The 25,632-nt window shown below is 47.9% G+C and overlaps 1 protein-coding gene across 18 annotated transcripts in view; it reads left to right on the top strand.

Annotated features, from left to right (window-relative positions):
• PCBP3 (poly(rC) binding protein 3) overlaps positions 1–25,632 on the top strand; it is a 139,437-nt gene that overhangs the window by 42,680 nt on the left and 71,125 nt on the right. For all 18 annotated transcript variants that reach the window (XM_042854501.2, XM_042854489.2, XM_042854488.2 and 15 more), the window contains 4 exons: positions 16,976–17,122; positions 20,609–20,632; positions 21,831–21,863; positions 22,503–22,619. In XM_042854501.2, coding sequence (XP_042710435.2) covers positions 17,054–17,122; positions 20,609–20,632; positions 21,831–21,863; positions 22,503–22,619 — 243 coding nt within the window. In that variant the 5' untranslated portion in view covers positions 16,976–17,053. The remainder of the gene's footprint in view (positions 1–16,975; positions 17,123–20,608; positions 20,633–21,830; positions 21,864–22,502; positions 22,620–25,632) is intronic.

Below are 25,632 nucleotides of genomic sequence, written 5' to 3'. Positions count from 1 at the left end.
GGCCCTCCCCATCCAGTGTCCCATCTCCAGCCATGGCCAGCCTTGATGCTTCAAAGGAAGGAAATAAAAAAACAAACAAACCCAGAATACATGGAGGGGGTGGGAGATCCCTTCCTGACCCCTGCAGGTGGCTGGCTGAAGCTTTAGGAACGTAAGACATAAACCGGAAGTGAGCCTGTCGTGGCGTTGGGACTCACCACCGCAGCGCCTCCTTCTGTTCAGTCCGGGAATTAGCTCTCAATAGTCCTGGAGCACCCTCTGCTGGCGGTGTCCCATCTGTCTCTTGTCCTCCATCGGTGTCTGGACCCGCGTTGCTCCCCACCCGTCGGCGTCCTCTTCAGGACACTGCCCTCCGGCAGTGCCCCTTAGTCCACCCTCACCCCCTTCTGGGAGAGGGGGGGTTAATTGCAGTGGCCACCCCAAACCTCACAGTCTAGCCCCTGGCTCAAAGGCTGGTTGCAGCCTGCTCTGACCGCTTCTCCACCACCAGGTGAGGTACAAGGGGGAAGGGGGGGACCCAGGCCCACCCACTACTCTGGGTCCTGACCCAGGCACCCTCTGTGGCAGCCTCCCTGCCCTCCTTCTCTCCCCTTGTCCAACTGTCCCTGGGCCACTTCCCCTCTGGCCCCTCGCACCCTCTAGGCCCTTTCTATCAGGGCCTGCAGTCTGGCAGGTATTGGGCCGGAGCCCTAGTATGCTCCCCCCAAGCCTGCCCAGCACTGCTCTGTCCGAGGTGCTAGTCTCCTGCTCTGGAGATAGACCCTCCCCTTCCTGGGCCGCCTTTATATAGGGTCTAGCCTAGCCCTGATTGACTGGCTCTAATCTCGGCCCTTCCCTTTATATAGGGTCTAGCCTAGCCCTAATTGGCTGCCGGCCTGTGCAGCCGCTCTGGCTTACTCTAGCCCCCTCTCTCATGGGGGTGGGGCAGTTGCCCCACCACAGAGCCCCAGGACTGTTAAGCCCTACCCCCTGCCATCATGAGCAAAACCATCATACAATTCCACTCATAAATGTGTCCACCTCTCTTTTAAAACTAATTTGGTTATTTGTCCCCAGAACTCCTATTCAGAGGCTGTTCCAGAACCACACCCATCTCATGGTTAAAAATCTACTTCTAATGTCCAGCCTGAATTTGTTCACGGCCAGTTTATATCCATCTGTTCATGTGCCAACATTGTCCTTTTTCTTAAATCACTCTTCACCCTCATCTACATCTTTTTATGTAATATTTTGATACTTCTCTGTATTGATGATGTCTTCCAAATTCATATCATCAGCAAATTCCATTACCACACTCCTACTTTTTGTGCCAAGGCCATTAATAAAAGTACTAAATAAGATTGGTCCCAAGACTGATCCTTGAGGAACTCCACTAGTAACCTCCCTCTAATCCAATAATTCACCTTTCTGCACATGTTGCCTTCTCCCCTCTAGCCAGCTTCTTATCTATCTTACAATTCTTGTACTGATCCCCATCTTCCCTAATTTTACTAATAATTTCCCATATGCTACAGTGTCACTGAAGTCCAAGTATTTTAGATCTACTGTTCTTCCCATATCTAAAAAATCAGTTATTTTTTCAAACAAGGAACATCTAAGAACGAAAAACGTAGGCCAGACTCTACCCTGGGAAGCAGTGACTCTGAAAAGATTTGGGGGTCATGGTGGATAATCATCTGAACATGAGTTCCCAGTACGATGCTGTAGCCAAAGGAGCTAATGCAATCCTTGTATGCATAAACAGGGGAATCTCAAGTAGGAGTAGAGAGATTATTTTACATCTGTATTGGCACTGTTGCGATCACTGCTGGCATACTGTGTCCAGTTGTGGTGCCCAAAATTCAAGAGGATGTTGATAAATTGGAGAGGAGTCAGAGAAGAACCATAAGAATGATTAAAGGATTAGAAAATGTCTTATAGTGATAGACCCGAGGAGTTCTGTCTATTTAGTTTAACAAAGAGAAGGTTCAGGGATGACTTTATCACAGTCTGTAAGTACGTACATGGGGAAGAAATATTTGATAATGGGCTCTTAAACCTAGCAGGCAAAAGTATAAAGTAATCCAATGGCTGGAAGTTGAAGCTAAACAAATTCAGACTGGAAATAAGGTGTAATTTTTTAACAGTGAGAGTAACTAACCATTGGAACAATTTACCATAGATCATGGTGGATTCTGTACCACTGGCAATGTTTAAATCAAGACAGGATTTTTTCTAAAAGATCTGCTCTAGGAATTATTTTGGGGAAGTTCTCTGGCCTGTGCTATACAGCAGGTCAGACTAGATTATCACAATGGTCCCTTCTGGCCTTGGAATCTATGACTCTGAGTCTCTGGGAGGTATCAAGCTGTTGGTCTTAATAACATTGAGGATGTGCTAAATAATTGGAGGTATTTAAACCTTCTTTCCTGCCTTTCTCCCTCACCACCAAAAATGCAATCTTGAGCGATGAATTTGCCTGGCGTGAGACTATTCCCGCCTAATGAAATTGAGAGACAGTTTGCAGCCAGCCCTGCCAAGTACATTGTGGTGCACAGAATGGCTGAGGCAGTGGGAGTCTAGCACGCTCATCCAGAGGAAGCTATTGCCCGGCATTTTCAAACTTGCCTGCCCCATAGTGGGGATTTTAACCCAGGCCTCCCACATGAGTGCACTAACTGTGGGGCTTTTGGGTATGGCAGGCAAAACCCCCACCCTCCTCAGTTTTGTGCATGGTGCATAAGTCCCCTTGTGAATCTAGCTGGAAATATTGAAATGATTCATTTTGACATTTCCAAAATATTTATTCTTTTTTATTCAACTGCAACAATTTGCTGAAATTGACATAATTTTGCAAAATGTTTTGGTTGACCTGAATCTGCATTTTTTTAGTGAAAAAAGGTTTTGGATGAAAATTTTGCCCAGCTCGAGGTTAAAGGCCTAATTTTAAGCAACTAAGTTTGATATTTTTGGCCTGTAGTACTGAATCCTGGTCTGTTGAAGTACATAGGAATTTTGCCATTGGTTTTGGCCAAGGATTGGGCCCATTGTGTCCACTGTTCATGGCTTAACTCCACAGTCCTGAAATACTGAGGAGCCTATGAAGTTTACAAAATGTTTTGATGGGGTTTTGGTTTTGGGGACCTTTTTAAGATGCACTCAGGAAATTGCAGTTTAAGTTTTCTTTAGGATTGATAAAAGCTACCAACATTTATCATGTTGTGGCGGATGTGAGGAGACCATTTCTTCTTGGTAAAGTTTGACTTAGGGCTGGTTGAAAATTTTCCATCAAAACTTTTTGTTAATGGAAAATTAAGTTTTTAACTAAACAAAATTTCTGCATGAAATGTGTCTGCTTTCTACAGAAAATTCCATCTGAAAAACTAAAAAAATTCATCTGAAAATGAAAAATTTTGATTAAAACCTGAAAACACTTGACTGAAAATCATTTTTTTTTTTAAATTTGGAAATGCCATCACAATGGCTTATACTTCAGATTCCTCATGACCCCTTCCCCTCTATAAGCTGGGTGCCCTGGCTGAACTACAGCTCCCATGATGCACTGCAGCTGGGGACTCCCATGATGACAGCTCTGCAAGGAGGGACGATAGTGCATTATGGGAAATGTCGTCCAGCCAGAGACTCCAGGCCAAAGAGGAAAATGGAGACATGTGGCACCAAAAGTGAATATAGGCTGGATGAATGGACTATAAGGTGGATAGAAAGCTGGCTAGATCATCGGGCTCAACAGGTAGTGATCAATGGCTCCATGTCTAGTTGGCAGCCGGTATCAAGCGGAGTGCCCCAAGGGTCGGTCCTGGGGCTGGTTTTGTTCAATATCTTCTGGAGGATGGCGTGGACTGCACCCTCAGCAATATTGCAGATGACACTAAACTGGGAGGAGTGGTAGATACCCTGGAGGGTAGGGATAGGATACAGAGGGACCTAGATAAATTGGAGGATTGGGCCAAAAGAAATCTGATGAAGTTCAACAAGGACAAGTGCAGAGTCCTGCACTTAGGACGGAAGAATCCCATGCACTGCTACAGGCTGGGGACCGAGTGGCTAGGTAGCAGTTCTGCAGAAAACGACCTAGGGGTTACAGTGGACGAAAAGTTGGATATGAGTCAACAGGGTGCCCTTGTTGCCAAGGAGGCTAACGGCATTTTGGGCTGTATAAGTAGGGGCATTGCCAGCAGATTGAGGGACGTGATCATTCCCCTCTATTTGGCATTGGTGAGGCCTCATCTGGAGTACTGTGTCCAGTTTTGGGCCCCACACTACAAGAAGGATGTGGAAAAATTGGAAAGAGTCCAGCCGAGGGCAACAAAAATGATTAGGGGGCTGGAGCACATGACTTATGAGGAGAGGCTGAGGGAAGTGGAATTATTTTGTCTGCAGAAGAGAAGAGTGAGGGGGGATTTGATAGCTGCTTTCAACTGCCTGAAAGGGGGGTTCCAAAGAGGATGGAGCTAGGCTGTTGTCAGTGGTGGCGGATGACAGAACAAGGAGTAATGGTCTCAAGTTGCAGTGGGGGAGGTTTAGGTGGGATATTAGGAAAAACTTTTTCACTAGGAGGGTGGTGAAGCACTGGAATGGGTTCCCTAGGGAGGTGGTGGAATCTCCTTCCTTAGAGGTTTTTACGGCCAGGCTTGACAAAGCCCTGGCTGGGATGAGGGGGGAGGGGTAGCTCAGTGGTTTGAGCATTGGCCTGCTAAACCCACGGTTGTGAGCTCAATCCTTGAGGGAGCAGTTTGGGGATCTGGGGCAAAAATCTGTCTGGGGATTGGTCCTGCTTTGAGCAGGGGGTTGGGCTAGATGACCTCCTGAGGCCCCTCCAACTCTGATATTCTAAGTGCAACTCCCATCAGGCACTTTCATAGCATTTCTGAATGGAATTTTTTAATTTTAGCCAAAATTGTTTGGTTTTCTTCCAAAAAAATTCATTTTTTATTTTTTTGACAAGAACCTGAAATTTTCCACATCAAAACCTTCCATTTTCTGACCCACTCTAGTTTTATCATGAGATCTGCTTTGGATCCGAGGAAATGAGCAAGATTTTGAGCACTGTACAGGACTGAAAAATGTTGTCAGCTCACTGCAATGGTAATGAAGTTGGATCTTTATTAATATTTTCACAAATCTCTGCACCATAGTGGATGATCTTATTCCCACAAAGAAGGATCCTAGGAAAGAAACGTTTCTCAGCTCTGCTTGCTGACGAGAAGGGAGTGATAATGCTGAGGGATTCTTTTCACCTCACTGGTTTCACCACGACAATGCACCCTGACAAGGATCGTCAGACCTATTTAATCCAGATCAGTGTGTGCTTTCAATATAAACTTCTCAGACTCTGTATTTGAATGAATCAATGGACCATGTGTGTTCCAGAAGGGAGCGTCGTCCCGTGGTAAGTGTGAGCAAGAAGGGTTCCGGACTCCTGTCTTCTGCTTCTCACAGCTCTGGGGCAGATTGTAGCCTCCTGTGGCAGGGACCCGGGCGGAGGAAAACTCCATGAGATTCCTATTGTCATGTTTTCTCCAAATTATTCCATTGGGGCAAGGGGTTGTCCCACCAAAGAAGGAGCAGAGGTTCAGACCCTAAGACCCACAGCTCCCCGACACAGAGCAGATAAAGGACCAAACATGCAGAGCCCCCATGCCGCTGCCTCAGCTCTGGGGTCCATGCTCTTCTTCCAGCTTCCTGGTTCCAATGGAACAGGCAGGTCCCCCTCAGCAGGAAGGTGCTTCCAGACTGCTGTGCAGTGCTGCGTTGCAGTGCCTTATCGATGGTGTGATAAGTCAGCTCCCTCCCTTCCTGGGATTCGGTTCTATGGGCCTACATAAACTGACTGTCTCTCTCTATTGGGCCTCTTGCCATCCTCTCCCACACTCTGTTCCTCACCCCCCCCGCTGTGTCCCCCTTCAGGCCTCTTAAGTGTGCCCATGGGAGCAGGATGGTGACTCTATTCCTCTGTAGAATGTGACGCCTCTGTGACTTAATGGGGGCTGCACGTAGGTGGAAAGGAAAATACAGGCCAAGTCCTGCACAGTCATACCAGCACAAATCGATGGGGCCTACTTCTGATCTCAGGGATCATATACGAGTTGGTGGTCCATGCAGAGGTCTCCCGTTGCCATCTAGAAATAGTGGTGGTGAGGCTAGTTCCCTCCTGGGTCGGCACTCCCCCCTTTCCTGGGACCCTGTGGAGGGCTTTCGAAAGAGAGCTGGCCAAGGCAGCGATGGAGATATGTGACTTACTGGAATACAATCCAGACTAATGAGTGCTGTGATAAACCTGTACCCTGGTATGTCACGGGGGACCTACCCATCTTTGTCCAAGGGGCCCTGTCAGAGCTTGGGAGTAGTGTTCTTACCCAACGCTAACAACAGTGCACACCAAGGCCTGGGATAGGCCTGGTGCCTGGGTAAAGTTTTAAACATAACTTTAGGCCTGGGGATGGCCAGGGGACGGGGCTAGGTCTGTGGCTTACAGGGACAGAGACGTGGGAGCTGGAGCCACAGCAGGTGTGGGGTAAGGCTAGGACTGAGGGCGATAAGTAGAACTCATGGCTTCAGGACGTGAGTGGGGCCTGGCACCATGGGGCAGGGAAAGGCCAACGAGATCCTGCGCTGTGCATGAGTGGGGTGGCTAGGAATCAGGGCTGGGTGCCCTACCTGGGGCTGGGAGTGGAAGGAAGAGTCTTGGCAGGCAGCGTGGGGACCATGCCCGGGAACTGCAGTACCAGACGGAGCAGTGTGCATGGAGAGGGAATGCTGCCTGCAAATTGTGGCTAGGGGTATGGCCGAAACATAACAGCGTGTGGGTGGAGGAGGGAGTGGGGATGTCAGGGGCAGGGGGAGGGGGAAGGCGGATATAACACAAAGCCACCGTCTGCTGTAATAAAAGAGCAAACACAAGAGCAAGACCTGCTAGCCTAGAGGGCTCTCCGCTGTCTCCTAGAGGCGGCACTCTGAATGCAGGAAGTGTTTTGGGTAGGCAAGAGACTGGAGCAATAGAGGCGAGCCTCAAACACAGTGCCCAGTCCTGCAGAGCCTTGCTCACATGAATAGCCCTCTGGACTACTGTAATTTCCTGTGGTAGAAGGGTCACAGACTGCAGGGATGGTCCCAGTTTAAGGGCCTGATCGAAAGCCAGCTGGAGTCACTAATAATCTCCTTTACTTCAATAGAGATGCACTTAAAATTAGAGCTGGTAACACAGAATGGCCATTTGCTTTCACAATTTTGAAGGAAACGAAACGATTTTCATTTCATTTGATTTTGTGTGTGTGCAGAATTTCCCAATTTTCATTTAAATGAGTTGAAGCCAACACATAAAAATGGTCCTGAATTATTTTAACAAAATTTGGAAAATTTTGAACCAGACAAACATTTTTCATAAAAAAATCGTTTGGTTCTAACAGGCATTTTTTAAAATGAACAATCCAAAAATCGTTAAAACCTTTGCAAGGAGAAATTTGCAACCAGCTGTAGTTAAAAGAGGCAACGCCCTTTTCAAGTCAAGTTGCTGTCAAGCCTTTGTGCTCCAAAATAAAGATGGTGTTAAATGCAGACTAAAGTTAAACCCGGGCAGTGACAAATGCAGATTCATGCACCCGTAGCATGAGTCTGAACCCTGCCTTCACTGTGCCAGTCAGCTGACTATGCAAATAGACTCATCTGTGCCCAGTAGGAAACTACTTCTTCAAATTAGGGGGGAAATTGTACCGATCAGACACCCTCTGCTCCCTTCCAATGTATATCTGGCTCCTGTTCTAGACATTGTAGCTTTGTTGCACGTCTGACATGTGAACCAACCTGAAGGATGTTTTGTGGAGCCCAGATCAAAATGCTTCATTTCATGCGCCCTTCTGTCTCCCGTGTCTTCCTAATGGAGGGGTTGGGGGAAAATCCTGAACGTTCGTTTGGTTTTATATCAGACTAGGTTTTCACTTTCATTTCAACTGATTTTTAATTTAATTTACTGATATTTCTAATTCTTTTAATAGAATATTTTTGTTTATCGTGTTTTATTTCCAAACATGATTTTTTGAAATTTTGAAATAATCAAAAATTAAAAAAAAAAAACCACCCAAAGAAATTCCACCTCTCATTAAGCCAGTCAATCCAAAATTGCGATGAAAGTGCAGAGAGAAGGGGGAGGGGAAATGCTTTCATTGTTTGGTTTAATCTGTTTTCCCCTCTTTTCCTTCTGCTATGTCACTTTGTTGATCAGCTGTTTACAGGGTGGTTTTCTGTATAGGTTTTTAAAGAACACTTCCTTTTGGCAGTTTTTCTATTTGAAAAACAGGAAATGGATTTTAAACAACAAGAAGAAAATTGTGCCCAGCTCTCTGCCAGGGGCGATATTTGCTACTCACTAGAGAAATGCATGCTGGGAATATGCCAAAAAAAGCAAAAACCAAAGATGTGGCTTTATTTTAACATGCATGAAAAGGTTCCTTATGTTTTGTCTGTGTCATTGGCAGAGGGAGGAACCACGCCCTGGACTGCGAGGTTGTGATCATTTTTAGTAATGATGCTCCTGCATGCAGCACTCTGGTGGAAGTAAGGGCTCCTCGTGCGTGTGAAAGCATTGCCCCAGATTGCTTCCAGCATCCCTGCCCCACAGCGGTGGATTGTGGCTCACACCGGACCCAACCACCGCCGCCAGTTGTCCTCCAGCAGGACAGGGGCGTGTTTGTATTGTACGTCCTGTGGCTAAAGTAACTCCTGCACAGGCAAGGGGGGATGGACAGGTGGGCTGGTGTCCTGCCTATAGTACAGGAGCAATGGGCTTTCCTTCCCTGCTCACTGGGTACTGCCAAGGCCCTTCCCTCCTCCCCCTAGGTGTGCTCAGAGGGACTCCATCCATATTCTCATCACTGGATGCTGGATGCTTGCCCCAAGAGAGCCCTCTCTGGTGCCCAATGTTCTCAGTCAGCGGGGGAAAACCCCAGTCTACGGTTGGCCATTGGAGGAAGGAGCTCATTCCCAGTGCCATTCCTAGCACACTCAGAGATTCTTTTATTGGGGAATTAGGTGGTTCAGTGTGCTAAGGAGCTATGGAACAGCGCCTCCAACAGTATATCTGGCTCCTGTTCTGATGGGCCCACTGACCTTTCATAGCCAATCTACAGCAGAGGAAAACTTCAGCTCGCTACAGCTCTTCAGTCTTTGGGCCAGGTTTTGCCCCTCTGGAAGCTGATGCAATGCCATTGACGTCAGTGGAGGTGCACCTACTTACCCAGGTCTGAATCTGGCCCCTTATATTTTGGATCCATTGGACTAGACATAATGGTATCTGTGGGGCCTTCAAGGAGAAAGACAGAGAAGCAATTTCAAGGCTTCTCTGAAATAAGCAGAAGATGATGGCCTCTGAAGAGGAGAAGCTTTAAATGGCCTCTCGCTATTTTTGGGCAGGACATAGAATGCATTGTTCTGAAACACACAAAATAACGTGTTGGGAACATTGTTTTTAAGCCCTTTGTCTCTGTGGGTAATTACCAAATGGCGAAAGGCACATAGCTAAAGTCAATGCCGTGGCTGTACTATCCCTCACGTTTTTCAGGCAGTTTATGAACTCAGATATAAAAGACTTACCTTTCACCAGTATGATTAAGAAAAGGCCACTGTAGCTTTGCTGCTCATTGAAGCATGAAGCGTGTTTAATTTAATAACGCTGATAAATCTTAAAGCCAGGAGCATTTGGCTAACACATGACCCACTTTTTCAATCAATTGGAAACATTTACATAACTGACTGATTCAGGGTTCTGCATTTGTTGGATACGGAGGAAGGAATAAAACCACACAGTTAACAGAAACAAACCCCTCAAATCGGTTACAGCTCAGATAAGTATCTCCGATAAGGATTTGCTAAACCATTCCTTGCATATGCATTTCATACATGATGGTGTACATCATGTAACTGAAAGATGGCAAATTCGATCAGACCTTTAAATGTGAGTTGTGAACCAGACATTCAGGGCTACATTGTGTTTTCCCTCTTGCCGTGTGCAAGGGTCAGCACATTGGTGTTTCCTGTTGTTGTAGGGGTATTTGTCTGCTGAGCCCTCCATGCCAGGTCCTTTCTACTGGCTGTTGCATTGTAGGGGTGGAGCCAAAGGTATACCCACTCCCCACCCCTCCTGCCCACCTGCTTTGTCCCTGCATGCCTTGAGCCACGGGCTGGGGAGGCCTCACAATCTCTTTTGTGTAGCCCACCTCCCGAGATAGCTTGAAGAACGTGACCCAGCATGCTGGGAAGTCTTGGCTATTTGTAGTATCGGAAAGCTGTCCTACGTCGTGTGAGGTGTTTTCTCAGGCTGTGTGTGCAATGCGTTTCCCCCACGACCCCGCTCTGCTGCACCGCCTGAGCCGCTAGGATGTGCTCTGAGGGCGCCAGGCTCTGCCACCATTACTGCTGGGGCTCTGCAGGCCATCCCATTGATTCCAGTAAGACGGCCAGGATCGGCGCCACAGGGCCATCGCTGCAGGGAGAAGCAATATGTTCCCTGGTCAGGCTATGAAGTAGCTGCAATTGCTTGTGCTTCATTGTTTATACTCTTTTCTAGTCTCTTTCCTGATGTTCTCAATGCAGGGCGCTGGCGCCAACCTGCCCCTTCGGGGGTTCATTGTTAGGTGGGAGGAGGGAGGGGTGGCGAACTGTTTATTGACTGAAGCTGCCAGACTATGGCACGACCACCCTGCCACTTTGATCCCACTTGCACTCATAAAATGAGGGCAGCTGAACCCTTGGGCTGACCCCAGGTTTTTCCCTCCAATGGCTGCACCAAGAACATACCTGCCAGGAACTGCCTGCCTTCTCCCCTCAGCCCCCCAAACAATGCTTTTCTCCTTGACATCCTTGACTCCCCCTCCTGGATCCTTGAGCACTCGTGTCCCTTTGTCTCCTTTTCCTACTGCTCTGGAAGGCTCAGTGTCATGCTGACCCCACAGTCTGGGTGTGGGGGGGTGCAGCTCCCTTCAGAGAGGCCAGAGCTCCCTGCCCCGGGGGGCTGAGCTGTCCTAATTAGGACTGTCCCTCCTGGAAATGTATTTTCTCTGTGTGCAGCAGTTGTGGCTAAGATGCCCTACAGCCTGGGGCAGAGAGACCCTGTGGCCCCATTACTGCAGGACTGGCAGAGCTGGCAGGTAATTGAGGGCACTCTTGACAGCATGCCAGGAGCCCTGGGGCTCTGCACCGTCAGGTTGGGGAAGGCGACTGCTATGAGTTTGGAAAGAATCAGGATCCACCAATGAGAGCCTTTCCCCTGTTAATTTAGAGACAGGAATAGAGTCATTTATAAAGTGCATTAAACAGGCAGGGATTAGGCAGCCCCTGAAATCGGCTCGGATGGATGTTGCCTTCGGAGGGTAAATAGAGCTTTAGTTTTCATTCCGCGAGGGAGAGACCCGACTGACTGGGGACCTGTTTCAAGCTGTGACATGCAGTGAGCAAGCAAAACACACTTTGAGTTACTAATTACTGATTCACCCTCCCTCCCCCCTGCTCTCTCCATCACATCTATACGCCTGCCCACAGCCATCAGACTGGTCTTTAATGGTTGGTTATCATTAGACTATTGTAAAAATAAATGATGCCTAACAGAGGCTTGTAAGCCGCCTGAAATACTCCGTGACTAGGTAGCAGAGCCCACCTTCCTCCTGAACTGCCCAGGGCACAACTGCACCCTACAGACTGCTGGATAATCAACTCTTACAGAAATGGTCCCCCATTAACTGCCCCTCAAGCCATCCCCTTGGACCTCCCATGAGTGCTGCAATCCCTGCACACGCCTAATGCAGAGGATGAAAGGGTCTGAGCGTCTTCGCTGTTGCCGTTTCTGTGTAAATTGTGGTGTGGCTGTGCAGGTTGTGACATGCCTTATTTTCTCTGCTGGACTGTGTTCAGTAGAGTGATAAATGGTGTGAGAGGGTCGCAGATGCAATGTCACCACTTTCCATCCCAGTAGGTATTTCTGCACGGTCTGAAACAGAGTATGTTGTTCAACAGAACACACCTAGACTAGACAACGTGATTGAAACACTTTGCCAGTGGTGATGGAGAACCTGGGGAGGGGTTAGAACAATGGGATTCATTTTCCATTCCTCTCTGGTAACATAAAGAGGTAGAAATTGCCCCAGGGTTACCCCAGGAAGGGTCCAGGGAGGGGGCAGGAGGTCAGGCCAGTGAGGGGGACTCCTGGGAGGGGAAGAGGAGAGTCAGGCTAGTGTGTGTGTGTGTGTGTGTGTGTGTGGTGGCAATTGTTTCTGCCTCTCAGCAACCCTAAGAATAGGGGAGGTGCAAAGATGGCTTAGAGCATTAGACACCCTGATGGGTACAGTGGGCTGGAGAGGACAGCAACCAGAGCGGAAGGGCTATGGGGAAGGTGACTCTAGTAGATAGTACAGTCGATGTGTTTAGAGATAAAAGGAGATGGGGAGGTGGTAGGAGAGTGAGGGAGGGTCATGGGTCACAGGGAGGTAATAGGAGAGTAAGGCAGGATCAAGGGTCAAGGATGGTTGGAACTGGTTGGAGAACCAGTTTTCGGGGGGGAGGGATAGCTTAGATGTTTAAGTATTGGCCTGCTAAACCCAGGGTTGTGAGTTCAATCCTTGAGGGAGCCATTTAGGGATCTGGAGCAAAAATCTGTCTTGGGATTAGTCCCCCTTTGAGCAGGGGGTTGGACTAGATGACCTCCTGAGGTCCCTTCCAACCCTGGTATTCTATGGTTCTAACCACACTCAGAGATTAGTTATCAATGGCTCACAGTCAAACTGGAAGGATCTGTCCTGGGTCTGGTTCTATTCAATATCTTCATCAATGATTTAGATAATGGCATAGAGAGTACACTGATAAAGTTTGCAGATGATACCAAGCTGGGAGGCGCTGCAAGTGCTTTGGAGGACAGAATTAAAATTCAAAGTGATCTGGACAAACTGGAGAAATGGTCTGAAGTAAATAGGGTGAAATTCAATAAGGACAAATGCAAAGTACTCCACTTAGGAAGGAACAATCAATTGCACAAATGCAAAATGGAAATGACTGACTAGGAAGGAGTAGTGCGGAAAGGGATCTGGGAGTTTTAGTGGATCACAAGCTAAATATGGGTCAACAGTGTAACACTGTCACAAAACAATCAAACATCACTCTGGGATGTATTAGCAGGAGTGTTGTAAGCAAGACATGAGAAATAATGTTTCAGTGCTGATAAGGCCTCACCTGGAATAATGTGTTCAGTTCTGGGCACCACACTTAGGGAAAGACGTGGACTAATTAGAGAAAGTCGAAAGTCCAGAAGAGAGCAACAAAATGATTAAAGGTCTAGAAAACATGACTTGTGAGGAAAGATTTGAAAAAATTGGGTTTGCTTAGTCTGGAGAGAAGACTGAGGGGGGACATGATAACAATCTTCAAGTACATAAAAGGTACATAAATAGGAGAAGTATAAATTGTTCTCCTTAACCTCTGAGGATAGGACAAGAAGCAATGGGCTTAAACTGCAGCAACAGAGATTTAGGTTGGATATTAGGAAAACTTCCTAATGGTCAGGGTGATTAAGCACTGGAACAAATTCCCTTAAGAAGTTGTGGAATATCCATCACTGGAGTATTTAGGAGCAGGTTGGACAAACACCTGTCAAGGATGGTCTAGATCAGGGGTAGGCAACCTATGGCATGTGTGCCAAAGGCGGCATGCGAGTTGATTTTCAGTGGCACTCACACTGCCTGGGTCCTGGCCACTGGTCCGGGGGACTCTGCATTTTAATTTAATTTTAAATGAAGCTTCTTAAACATTTTAAAAACCTTATTTACTTTACATACAACAATAGTTTAGTTATATATTATAGACTTATAGAAAGAGACCTTCTAAAAACATTAAAATGTATGACTGGCATGCGAAACCTTAAATCAGAGTGAATAAATGAAGACTCGGCACACCACTTCTGAAAGGTTGCTGACCCCTGGTCTAGATAATACATAGTCCTGCCTTAGCTCAGGGAACTGGACTAGATGACCTCTCGAGGTCTCTTCCAGTCCTACATTTCTATGATTCTGTGGGGTTTTATGGTTGGGAGACAATGCTTATATTGTGAGGGGAAGAAAGTAGATGAGAGTGATAGGCAGTGAAAAGTGTAAGAGAGAAGTGAAAACAGGAAGAGAGTGGGTATAAGGGAGGTCATGAAACAATATGGGATGGGGTTGCTGGGGTGAATGGAGAGGTTACAGGAAGAGAGTGGGGAGACAGCTCCATCAGTGACAAGAATGGAGGAGAAGAAAGTGATGGGGAAGGAGAAGGAAAGAGGGGGACACACAGAAGGGCCATGATCCATGAGGCATGGTGCTGCCAGGGCTGCTACAATACAAATAATCGTTGAATGGTGACCTCCTGAATGTGAAATGTTACTGATGGAGTTTGGTCATTCCAGTCTCTCCCAACCCTAGCTTAATCAGCCATGCACCCTAATGATGTGCGGCTTTCTCCCATCTCCTCTCTCCCCAAGGGAAGCTCCTTCTACCATAGGACTATGTGCCAGGGACATTTTTCCCAGGGCTGGCTTTACCATGAGGCGAACTGAGGCAGCCGCCTCAGGTGCCAGACTCTGGGGGCACCACTAGGACCCAGGGTGTAGAAAATTGTGTCTGCTGCTGGTGCATCTGTATTCTCTCTGCTCTAGATGCACAGATATTGATGTGAGTGATTTAGGTGATTAATTGAGAGCCCTTTCAAGATACATTTCAGCAGGATCAACTCCAAAGGCTGTTCTGGAATATATGTGCACAAATAAGCTGACAGCCTCTTTCCAAATGCTTTTGTTGCTCTGCGCATACTTCTAACACTTGCTGTAACAGTTGCCAGTGGAGAACGCAGCTTCTCCAAGCTGAAGTTAATAAAAACACATCTCCGCTCCACAATGACACAGGAGAGGCCGGTCAGCCTTGCAACCATCTCAATAGAGCATGAGCTGGCCTAGACTGTGGACCTTCAGCAGGAAGCAGTTCAAATCTTTGCAACCAAGGCAGCACGGAAAGCACCACTTTGATTATTCAAACAGATAAAAATGCCAGTGTTTACTATGCAGACAAGAAAAAGTTACGTTTGCTGTTCAGGCGTTTGAAAGTTAAGTGTTACTTAAAATTTTTGAACAAGGCATATTAAGTTGTTAGTTCTTTATTGGGGTAGGCAGCTGAGCAGTACCGTGAGAGGAGTAGAACAGGAAGAGGGCAGAATTGAGACCTTTCCATTCAGATTTGAGCTCCCGGCCTCAGGTGCCAAAATGTTGTGGGCCGGCCCTGTTTCTTCCACCACGTAACATTGCCATGTGGAAACCAAGAGCAATTGCAGATGGCTGTAATGAATGTAGTACAGCGGTCTTCTGCTGGCTGTCATGGTCCCACAGGGCAACTCACTGGTCCAGTGGAGAGAGGGAAGGTTTTCCATTGCCTTAAGGGCATTTGTTTTGGCGGGTTAGATGGATGAAATGATTGGTCCGTTACGTCAAATGGAAGGAACTGAGATGTGTAAGGACCTTCACAAGAAGAAAAATACCAGATGCTACAGGGCTCTTTAATCTAGTGGAGAAAAATGTAACAAGCACCAGTGGCTGGAAGCTGAAGCCAGACAAATTCAAATTAGAAGTCAGGTGTGGATTGTTAACAGTGATGGGGAATTATCCATTGGAGCCAACCTCCCTGGGAGTGGTGCTTTCTCCATCTCGTGATGTCTGCAGACTGGATGCCTTTCTGGAAGATATGCCTATACAAACACAAATGCCTGGGCTGAGGACAGGGTAATTGGGTGAATTGTAATGGGCCGTGCTACACAGGTGGTCAGACTAGTTGATCTGATGGTCCCTTCTCGCCATGTATCCATGAATGTCTATAGCTCACATGTAACCAATCGGAAAAAGCGTCATTGCTTGTGGCTGCTAGTGAGTATAACAGCCCACTGGATGCGTTTGGTTTCAGCTGCAGTTGTAGACAATAAACATCTGGCCCAGGTTCTCTGGCACACCCAGGTGTGCTTGGCACAGGACCAGAGGGAATTAGCACACGCCACCTTTGTGTTTCTCTGATCCTTGGGCCATCCAGGGAATGCTTTGGCCCCTGGTGCATGTCAGGCTCCCTATGCCCCAAGGCACACTTCCCTCTTCCCCATTCCCGCCACTTTGCCTGAGGTGGGGGTGGCACTGAGCCGGCTCTCGACAAGCAGGGATTCCCCTTGCAGAATTCCTATGCAGCTGGTAAAGCTGGAGATCTGCAAGCCGAGGAGCTGACCCAAAGAGAAAACCACAAATAAAAGTTCAGCAGCACATGAGCAGAGCTCGCACCTCGCTCTGGGAAGAAAAGCTGGCTGGGTAGGTTCTACTCTTGGTTATAAGCAAGATGAAAAATCTGTATTACAAAGACTGGCTGCACTCATTGGGTGTGTTTACACTGTGATTAAACCCCACCGCTGGCCTGTGCCAGCTGACTCGGGCTTGGGTTCCAGGGTTGTCTAATTGCAGTGTGGACGTTCAGGTTTGGGCTGGAGCCTGGGATCTAGGACCCTGCACGGGCCAGCCGCAGTGTAGACATACCCTTTGTCTGTCCCAGCCGGGGGCGAGCCCCTACCTCACTCTTCTGTTTTTGATGTGCCCCATGCAGCGAGCTCTTGCCACGTCGCACAAGCAGTGTACTGCGTGTCACATCCTTTTACGGTAACAAAAACAAAGAAGCAAACCCATGAGTATTCAGGAGCCCTGACCATGGGAGCTGCATGCCTAGCTGAGCAGGGCAAGGGCAGAGCAAAGCATCTCCCCATCGGTCAGTGAACAGAACCTTCCAAATGTCCCTTGTCTCCAAGCTGGCTCGTGTTCCACGGAAGGCCCTGTCCAAGTCCCCGGCCATTGGCAGCAGGTGTTGTGGAAAGAGTGAACTCAGCTGGTAGACTCCACTGATTCATAAAGCAGGGAGCACTAAGCAGCTTTTCCTCTGTCTCCTTACAGGTGATTGTTTTAGGGCTGTCTTGTCCTTCCTTGGGGCCTCCCTGTTCCTTACCACACATCTCCCGCACTCGGTAGGAAATGGAATCAAAAGTCTCGGAAGGTGGCCTGAATGTTACTCTCACCATCCGGCTGCTCATGCATGGAAAGGTAAGAAGTGGATGCACATTTTGTTGTCTTCATTTCAGCTCCATTGCCCGGAACAATGAAGTAATCAGTGTTTACCAAATGGAGGAAGGTGAAATGCGAGATCGAGCCGTTCGGCCCCGCCCCGAGCAAGGGGCGCCGTGTCACTGCGCTGCTCCAGGAGAAGCCTGGGAGGGAACTGTGACTCCGAGGGGTGCAATTCCTGCTCCCTGCTTGGGCCAGCCCTGACAGGAGTGAGCTGACTTCCCCCATTGCACAGGTCGAGCGATGTCACAGCTCCACCTGCTTTCGCATGACAAACTCAGCAGGAGCAGATAGACTCCCCCTCTGCTTGCCATCTTCTGGGCAGGGCTGGGCTAAGGGCCCAGGAGGCAGGACATGCATGGCTTTAGCTCAGCCCTGCCGCGGCTCCCCAGGCAGAGCCGTGGGAACAATCCATTAGACAGACACAGAGTGAGGGGGACTCCCTGCCACACCCTCACACACGCGCTCACACGCACACAGAGCCCTCCCCCCACACTGGCCCCATGTTATCACAGGAACTGACACCAGCTGGAGGGCCCTCTCCAGCCATCCCAAGGGCTGAGATAGCGAACACAGACCAGAGTCAAGGCACTGTCCCTCTCCCCATTCTCCACCACAAGCCACCAGTCTTCCACCAATTCAGGGCTCTGCTAGAAAAAGCGCGGGAGGCGCCTTGAGACAAAGGCACAAGGCAGCATGGAGGGGCCTGGAAGATGCCCCCCTGCCAGGGATGGGCCACACTGAGAGGGAGACAAGGAGAAAGCCACTAGTCTGTGGCATGGGACGGCTGGGGGTTCAGAGGGCAGTGCTTGTGTTAATGTAACCCCCCCATACCCATAGTATGCAGTAATATGCTTGAGGGTGTTCCAGGCCCCAGCCCACCAGCCCCAGAGGATGGTCAGGCAGGGCTGGGGGGAACACACCTGGCCCACTTTCTGGTGCCCTTGTGTGTGAGGGCGCAGCAGGAACAGGGCCTAGGGGTGCTCTCTGGTGCAACGTGCATCCCTTCGTGCAGGCAGGTGAATCCGCCAGAGGCAGACGATGGGAGAGAGCAGACAGGAGCGCACATCTCTACCCTGGGCAGCTACTGGAGTGAGGGACGGGGCAGCGAGCCCAGGGGAGTGCAGGAGTGGGGAGATGGGGAGTCTGATATTCTGGACACTGGGGATAGCAGCCTCTGGGGCCAGAGCCCACCCTTCAGCACCCCCTCCGACTGGGGCTAGCCATTGTCTTTAGCCCAGCCTTGCAAAGAATGCTTGTTCTTCTTGCTCTGGGGCTGCCTGACAGCTCAGCATGGGTGAGCGTGGGACCCTGGAGCGCAGTATTTCTATGTGAGGGCAGAAGCTTAGCTTGTCCTCTCCCAGACAGTGCATCCCTCCACGGCCCATCACCAGGACCAGCCGTGCCCTCCCTGGGGATGCGTTCCCATGCTCAGGTTTCTTTTCAGCATCTCCCAGGCCCGTGCTGGGCGGTGCACTGGGACACCAAGCACCTCTCTGACCATGTTCCACTTCTTCCAGCTGCTCCCTGAGTGCACAATGTAATGAATGGCTTCCACATGCTAGGGAGACGCAGATGGGTGCAGACCCGCAGGGCCATGAGCATGGGTCATTTGCATAGCCTTTGCACAGACTCCTAGACTCCATAGATTCCTTTCCGAATTTCCCTCCCCGCAAGCTCTCTGGCTGCACTCGGGTCTCCAGCCACATTGAGCCACATTCACTCCCATTTCCTGGTCACCATCGTGAGCCAAGGCGTTACAGTCACAGACGGTGCCACCCAGTGCCCTGCTGTGATGAGAGACAGTGTCTCTGTCAGCCAGGCCCCCCACTCTGTGTGCCCTGTCAGACTCCTCGGGTGCCAGCAGTCCACAGCTGTGACCATGGCTGTATTGGTGCAGCCCTCATGTGCCGTGTGAACAAGGGACTGCTTCCCCCCAAGAGCCTTCACTGCAGGTGTCAGCCCAAGCAGCCTGCTCAGGCAAATGGCACCTTGTGGTTTCAAAGCCACAGCTCTGCCCATCTCAAGCTTTCAAAAGCGTGAGTCAGGCTGGTGCCCTGCAGCCTTGGTGCCTACCCACCTCATGCCTTTGAAAACTCTGGGTCTGCTGGGGAATACTGGGAGAACTGATCCAAAATACCAGACAATAGAAGTCTGCGTACCAAGGAGATGATATCAAGACTCTTCCTCTTCATTTCCCGCTTTTAAAGGCAAGGAGCTCTTTGCAGAGCTTAGTGAAGGATGAGACCTGATGGAGCATTATTATACATTGAAGTCACATGAATTTAGCACCATTCCACAGCTTTAGAGCAGTGTTTCTCACCTTCTCAGGTTGGCATTGACTTAGTATTTAAAGTCAAAGCTGTTTGTGGTCCCCTTCCATTTATGAAAAGAGTAAGAGCAAAATACGTTTCAGCGATAAGCCTGTATCATTGATTTGTGGGTGTGTTTCAAGAGGCTGACAGAGAATACTTGATCTTGAAATGGAAGAGTTTATGGGGAGTTGGGGAATGAGATTTCCTTTGCTTTAGACTGTAATAAAAGTTTCAACACCTCGCAACCCTTCCCCCCCCCGTTGGCCTCTCATAACCCCCCAGGGGTCACAATCCTCCAGCTGAGAAATGAGGCTCTAGAGGAAAGTCCAATACTCCAGCTGATGGCATTTGGGAAGGTGTGTGCCTCCCCCTAATGTGTCAGTAGTGCTCTGAGTGACAGACATTCCTCTCACTTGCTCACTGTGGGAATGGCAGTGCTAATCAACCGCAACACAAACCACTTCTGAACTCGTTGTGAAGTCATGTAGTGTAATACGGCCTACCTGGGAATGTACAGCCTGTCGTTTTGCTTGACTGGCTGCGCGTGCCCGAAGACATGCATGCTCATGTTCTGGAGGAGGGCCACGTACCATGGAACTGAAACACAACTGATTGCTCTGCTCTGAGAGTCATAGTTCCATGGTTAGGAGACATATTTTCTTAAAAAAAAATTAAAACCCCCTTTATTATATAGATACTGTTTTTTTGCACATGATGCCATGAGAGTGCTATAGCTCTGTTCTAGGCTGTCTCGCAACCAGCTTGTCCAGGAGATCATGCAGCCACTGGGCTTCACTTTGCAGACATCCAGGCCCCATTCAGGAAAGCATGTACTTACGTGATCTCCTGAACCGGGGCCATAGTTCAGAACCAACACTGTCTATGAGGCACCTCAGAAAGCAAACAGAGTTTATACCCTCCTCAGGGCAGAGCACCGTGTACCTTTGGGAAACACAAGTGAGCACCCCTCTGAAATAAAGAAGTAATTCCCTTTCTGCTCCGTGTTTTTAGTGGCTGTTTGAAAATTGCTCTGTGTGGTTCATAATTCATTGAATTCAGTGAGTGCACCAACTCCTGTATATCCCTATGAGATTTTATTGGCGTTTCTTAAATTCTGTAATTTCTGTCTTTGTGTTTGGGTCTTTTATAGGAAGTTGGAAGCATTATTGGGAAGGTAAATATTTCTTCAGATTCCATCATTGTATATGTTAGTTGTATAGTAGTTATAACCTGTATTTTTACAGCTGTTAATTATTGCATGACACACCTCTGAAAATTATCGTTATGTGGATCTATTGTTCTGATTGCATGATAGATTATTCATGTAACTGAAGAAGAAATCAAAGAATGTTCTCCTTACAAAATGCATCTAAAATACTGTCATTTTTCTAGTCTATCACTGTTGCTGTGTCACTCTGGCTACTAATATATATGTTCATTCTGGGATGATGATAATTTTGTTCCCACTGATACATTAAGGAAAAAGATGAATCTCATCACAAGAGTAGCAAAATGTCAGTAAATACATTGGTTTCATGACCTTGGCAAACTAGCATAACAACAAAGAAATTCCTACAATTCTTCTATAGCAGAGTACTCAGTTATAAGTGACCTGTTTACACAACTGCTCCAATTACAATTACAACCTTCCTGAAAAATGGACAGGTGCTTATGTGTTAAAATTCAAAATTGGATGGCACTTACAGTAAAGAACATAGAATATCATTTGCCCCACTGGACCTTTATGAAAAGTGCCATGATAGTCTATGGCACTGCCCCCAAAGAACAATGCTTGCAGTGATGTTACTACAGCATTGTGGAGGACCGTTACTGGAGAAGGCTGAAGTGTTTTGACAGATTGGTAGGTCAGTAGAAGAAGGGGTCATTACAACGACTGGTAAGAGGGAGGATACTTGTCCCTCCACACGTGGCCCTTGTTTTTTCCATTATTTTCTTATCACACTCAGATTGTTTAGTCAACTTTTTTATGGGTATGAATGTCTTTGAGCTTCTTCCATGGCGAAGGACATTTAGAAAGGAAGAAACTCACCGTGAATCGCTATGAGAATGATCTGAATGCTGTTTTGTCAGTTAAGTGAGCAGACACGATTCCAATTCACGCAGGGATAAAATCTGTAGAGTATGAAAAGGAAATTGTTAATAGGCTATTCTCAGAATACAAATACACTTCAAAGCTCTAGCAGGATTGGGGAGGGGGAGCAGGGGGTGGACTCTTCTCCCAGCTTTCTAAACTGTATTTTATGTATTTGTATTTTATGAAAACGTATTAGAAACTTTCAGTATCGGGATAGGGTGTTTGGATGAAGCTCTTGATGATATTCTAATGGTTGTGTTTCTGCATCCTATTTCAGAAAGGAGAGACCGTGAAAAAGATGCGTGAGGAGGTGAGCTACCCAGACATTTGAAATGATTTCTAATGAAAGCGACATGGAGACTAATGGAAAGGCCTTGCTCCTCCAGCCCAGTTTGTGGGAATTTCGGTGTATAGTTGCCTAAAGCTCTGCAGATATTTGATTTTATCTATGAGAAAACATGCAATTAGTTACATACTCAGTACTAAAGACCATTGACCCGTTATTCAAGAAATTTAAGCAACTGCATAAAATAAAAATGTAGGCTACGGCCAGAGACCCTTTGTCAGATTTTATTCATGCCGTACTCAGGAAAGCTCCCATTAACTTCAGTGGAGATTCACCTGAACCATTAATTTGCCTTACAAGTTCATTGTCCGAGCACTTTGTGCTTTTGTGTACTGATTGGTTGTCACATCCGTATAAAAGGTTTGTTTGTTTTTTAAATGAACCTGACCCCTGCCAGCGTACCTTTACATTGGAGGGGAGTCACCAGCAGTCCACATGGGTGCAGGGCTCTGCCTACACACTGGTCAGATTGCAGGAGCTGAGGTCATTGGTGAACCTCTGGCCTGTTTCTCTAGGTCAGTAGCCAGCTATGGTTCAGTGTGGGACTGTGCAGGTTGATGGGCTTTTCAAAGGGCTGAGAAGATGTTTTTCTTTTCTTTCTAGAGTGGAGCAAGAATCAACATCTCTGAGGGAAACTGTCCGGAAAGAATTGTGACCATCACAGGCCCCACTGATGCCATCTTCAAGGCTTTTGCCATGATAGCTTACAAATTTGAGGAGGTAAGGAAACCCGTGTGGTCCTTTGCAGAAGGAGAACTGGTGAGCTGATTTTTGACAAAGTTCCAAAGCTGGGGGACCATCCCTAATGCTGCCAAGACCACTAAAGTCTGGTGGAAATAATTGTGGGTCAGTGCACACAAGTTGATCATGCTGCCGTGCCTACAGCTCACTATTATGATGTAGCATTACACGACATTGTCATGGCGCAGTGTTACCAGGCTGCGATGTAATGTCAGGACACAGCTGTCACCTCAGGCTGGGGATGAGGACCACAGGACAAAGTTTTTAGGCCTGAGCATCAAGTAGGGAGACAGGGGCGGGAAAGCTTTCTGAGGTTGCCGCTGCAGTCTCTTGCTGTGCACCCTCTGGCTGCTGCTGTGAGGAGCCAATGGGCTGTACGGTCGGTGGCGGTGCTGTATCAGGGAATACTACCAGATGGACCTGGTAAGAGGGCCAGGGAGCTTGGGAAGCAGGGGAGATGGAAAGGTGAGGCAGAGAGGGGAAGGGGAGAGCTGGGGGGAGCGTGCGTGTATGTGCATGCATGTGTGTGTGTGTGGGGAACAGGAGTGGTGGAGCAGGGCGGGTGGGAGGAAAATCACCGAGGGATGCCAAAATCCATTGACGAGGCGATCCACTGGTCGGGAGCTGGAGTGAACGAGTCCATGCAGAGCCACCTCGTGCTGGGAGATACAGAGTGGCCCTGCTTCCGTTCTTGTTTTGGAGCCTGACATCCTGGCAAGAGATTCATTCCAGCCCTGAGAGTGAGATCCGCCCATTTCTTAGTGGAGAAGGGGGTAGCCCTCGTGCAAGGTGAAGGTTACCGACTGGCATCGTTTCAGGTAGTCTTAGCAGAGAGGCCAAGAACCGAAATGGGCAGGATTAGAAACAGAAGTACTTATTTGTAGAGCTTGTCCCTCCTGGCCAAGGTTGAGCTGGCTGGATGAGGTGGCATGGGATAGGCCTGAACCTGTTCCTGAGTGGGAAAAGTCCTTTTCTGCACCTCACAGTACAGTACTTTTCAGAATACCCAGCACTTGTCATTGGTAGATCTCACAGCACTTTACAAAGGAGATCAGTATCATTATCCCCACTCTACAGATGGGGAAACGGAGGCATGGGGCAGTACAGTGACTTGCCCAAAGTCAGCCAGTGGCAGAGCGAGGGCTAGGTATCCCAGGGCGGGGCACTATCCACTAGACTACACCCCTTCACTACATTTGTGCTCAACTGATGAAAAATACAGCCATAGAAATCCCTCTGCAATAGAGGGCTTTGTGCATTACACAGAGTTGTGAGCGTTGATGGCACAAGGAATGGTCTCTTCCGGGGAGGGTGAGAAAAGCAAAAGCGTTACTCCTTGGTAAAACTGCTGAGAGGAGATAGAGTTCACAGGTGGTGTGTGCTGGAGGAGATACCATCTCTGTATATTACATGGTCGCTGTCTCTAACTTTGTCAGCAGGTGATCTCCTTCAGGTTTTGCCTCACGTTTAATTCAGTCTTTGCCCATTGTCTTTCTGTCAAGTGTAAGGATTCCCATGTAGTCTTGTGGGAATAGAGGCAAATTCCGCCCCTGAATCAGTGCCCTCGTGTTTCCTGGTTACAGCTCCTCAAGACAGCCCTTCTCATGCTGATGGGAATAGAAAGGAGGTATCTGTACACTCGATACAAATTGTTCCATTGAGGTTCACCTTACTCAACAGATAGATCTAACACATATTTATTAAGGGAAAATACTCAGCAAGTAGTGATCAATTACTTACAAGTAGGAAGCTCATTAGGACGATCTCATCACAGTCGCCGCCAGCACCGGGCAATACAGCTACCACCTCCCTTTGTTATGCAAATTATGTATAACTTTTTGTTATCTTGTCTTATACATATGTATCAGTCTCTCATTTCCATGTCAGCTCTCCTCCCGCATCGGTACAGGTGTTGTGTTAGTTCAAACCAATCTTTTCTAGCTTTTTAGTGATTTTATCTTTTCTTGTTCTCACAAACATGATTGCTCTGCAATTTCTCACACATACACGGCTCTACTTATGCCACCCCATCCATTGATTGTCTGAAATTTGGTACACCACTTTTGCTAGCATTTGCATATAGAAATGCACATATTTTGCATGACAGAGCTTCTGTGCTAATGTAAAAATGGTTAAATTCAATACTACAGGTATCTTTTGGTACTGTACATTATTATACATAATCTGATGTTCAGGATTTATCACTAGTCCATTGTCGGGTCCCACTTCTCTTTCAGGCATGTTTCATCACCTTGCTTCAATTCTGGAGTAGGAAGCATTGTTACTCCAGTGTGTTCAGGAGTGGTGGTGGTACTCTGCCAGTCCTTCCTCACATTCCGAGAGGTCAAAGTCTCAGTCACTTTGCTGGCATGATATAGGTGGTACTTCAACGATCTGCTGAAGTCACTGTAATATGTCCCATGTGTGTTAACTGTGCCCTATAAATGGTTAGGTTATCCATTACCATCCCATGTAACACACTGCCCCATCTAGGTCCGCCAGTCCAAGTACCTGCTCCCGAGAGTTGCTTGTGCTGCAGCTTCCGCCACCTTGGCTGTGGTCCAGTCTGCACCAGAACAGTGCAGACTTTCCTGCATGATTACCCAGGAGCCAGAAGGCTAAAGTGGCATTCTCCCCTCGTGCATTGTCATCACCTTGTTCCTCTGCTGGATCACGAATTCCACAGACCCCCAGGCAGGGCATGTTATGCCTCCCACGATGGTCAACACCTGAAAAAGAAAACAATTATTCTCACTTCCCTCTTTTTGCATCAGTGGATTCCCTTCTGTCCTGCCCTCTGTACAGTTTCAGCTGCATAGCATGCAACCATCGATCCACCACCCTTTACCTGATGGACTAGTCTTGTCCATTACATAGCAGTGACCCTCCCAACTGGCTTTTGGAAATGGCCTTTTACCTGAGACATGCTGCACAAGTACCTGATCTCGCACTTCATACTCCTCACCAGACGCTTGGTCACCAGAATATCTTT

This window comes from Chrysemys picta, chromosome 11 (assembly GCF_011386835.1).
Source record: "Chrysemys picta bellii isolate R12L10 chromosome 11, ASM1138683v2, whole genome shotgun sequence".
Classification (NCBI taxonomy): Eukaryota; Metazoa; Chordata; order Testudines; family Emydidae; genus Chrysemys; species Chrysemys picta.
The sequence above is the reverse complement of the archived record's forward strand: the minus strand, read 5'-3'. Positions and strand labels throughout refer to the sequence as shown.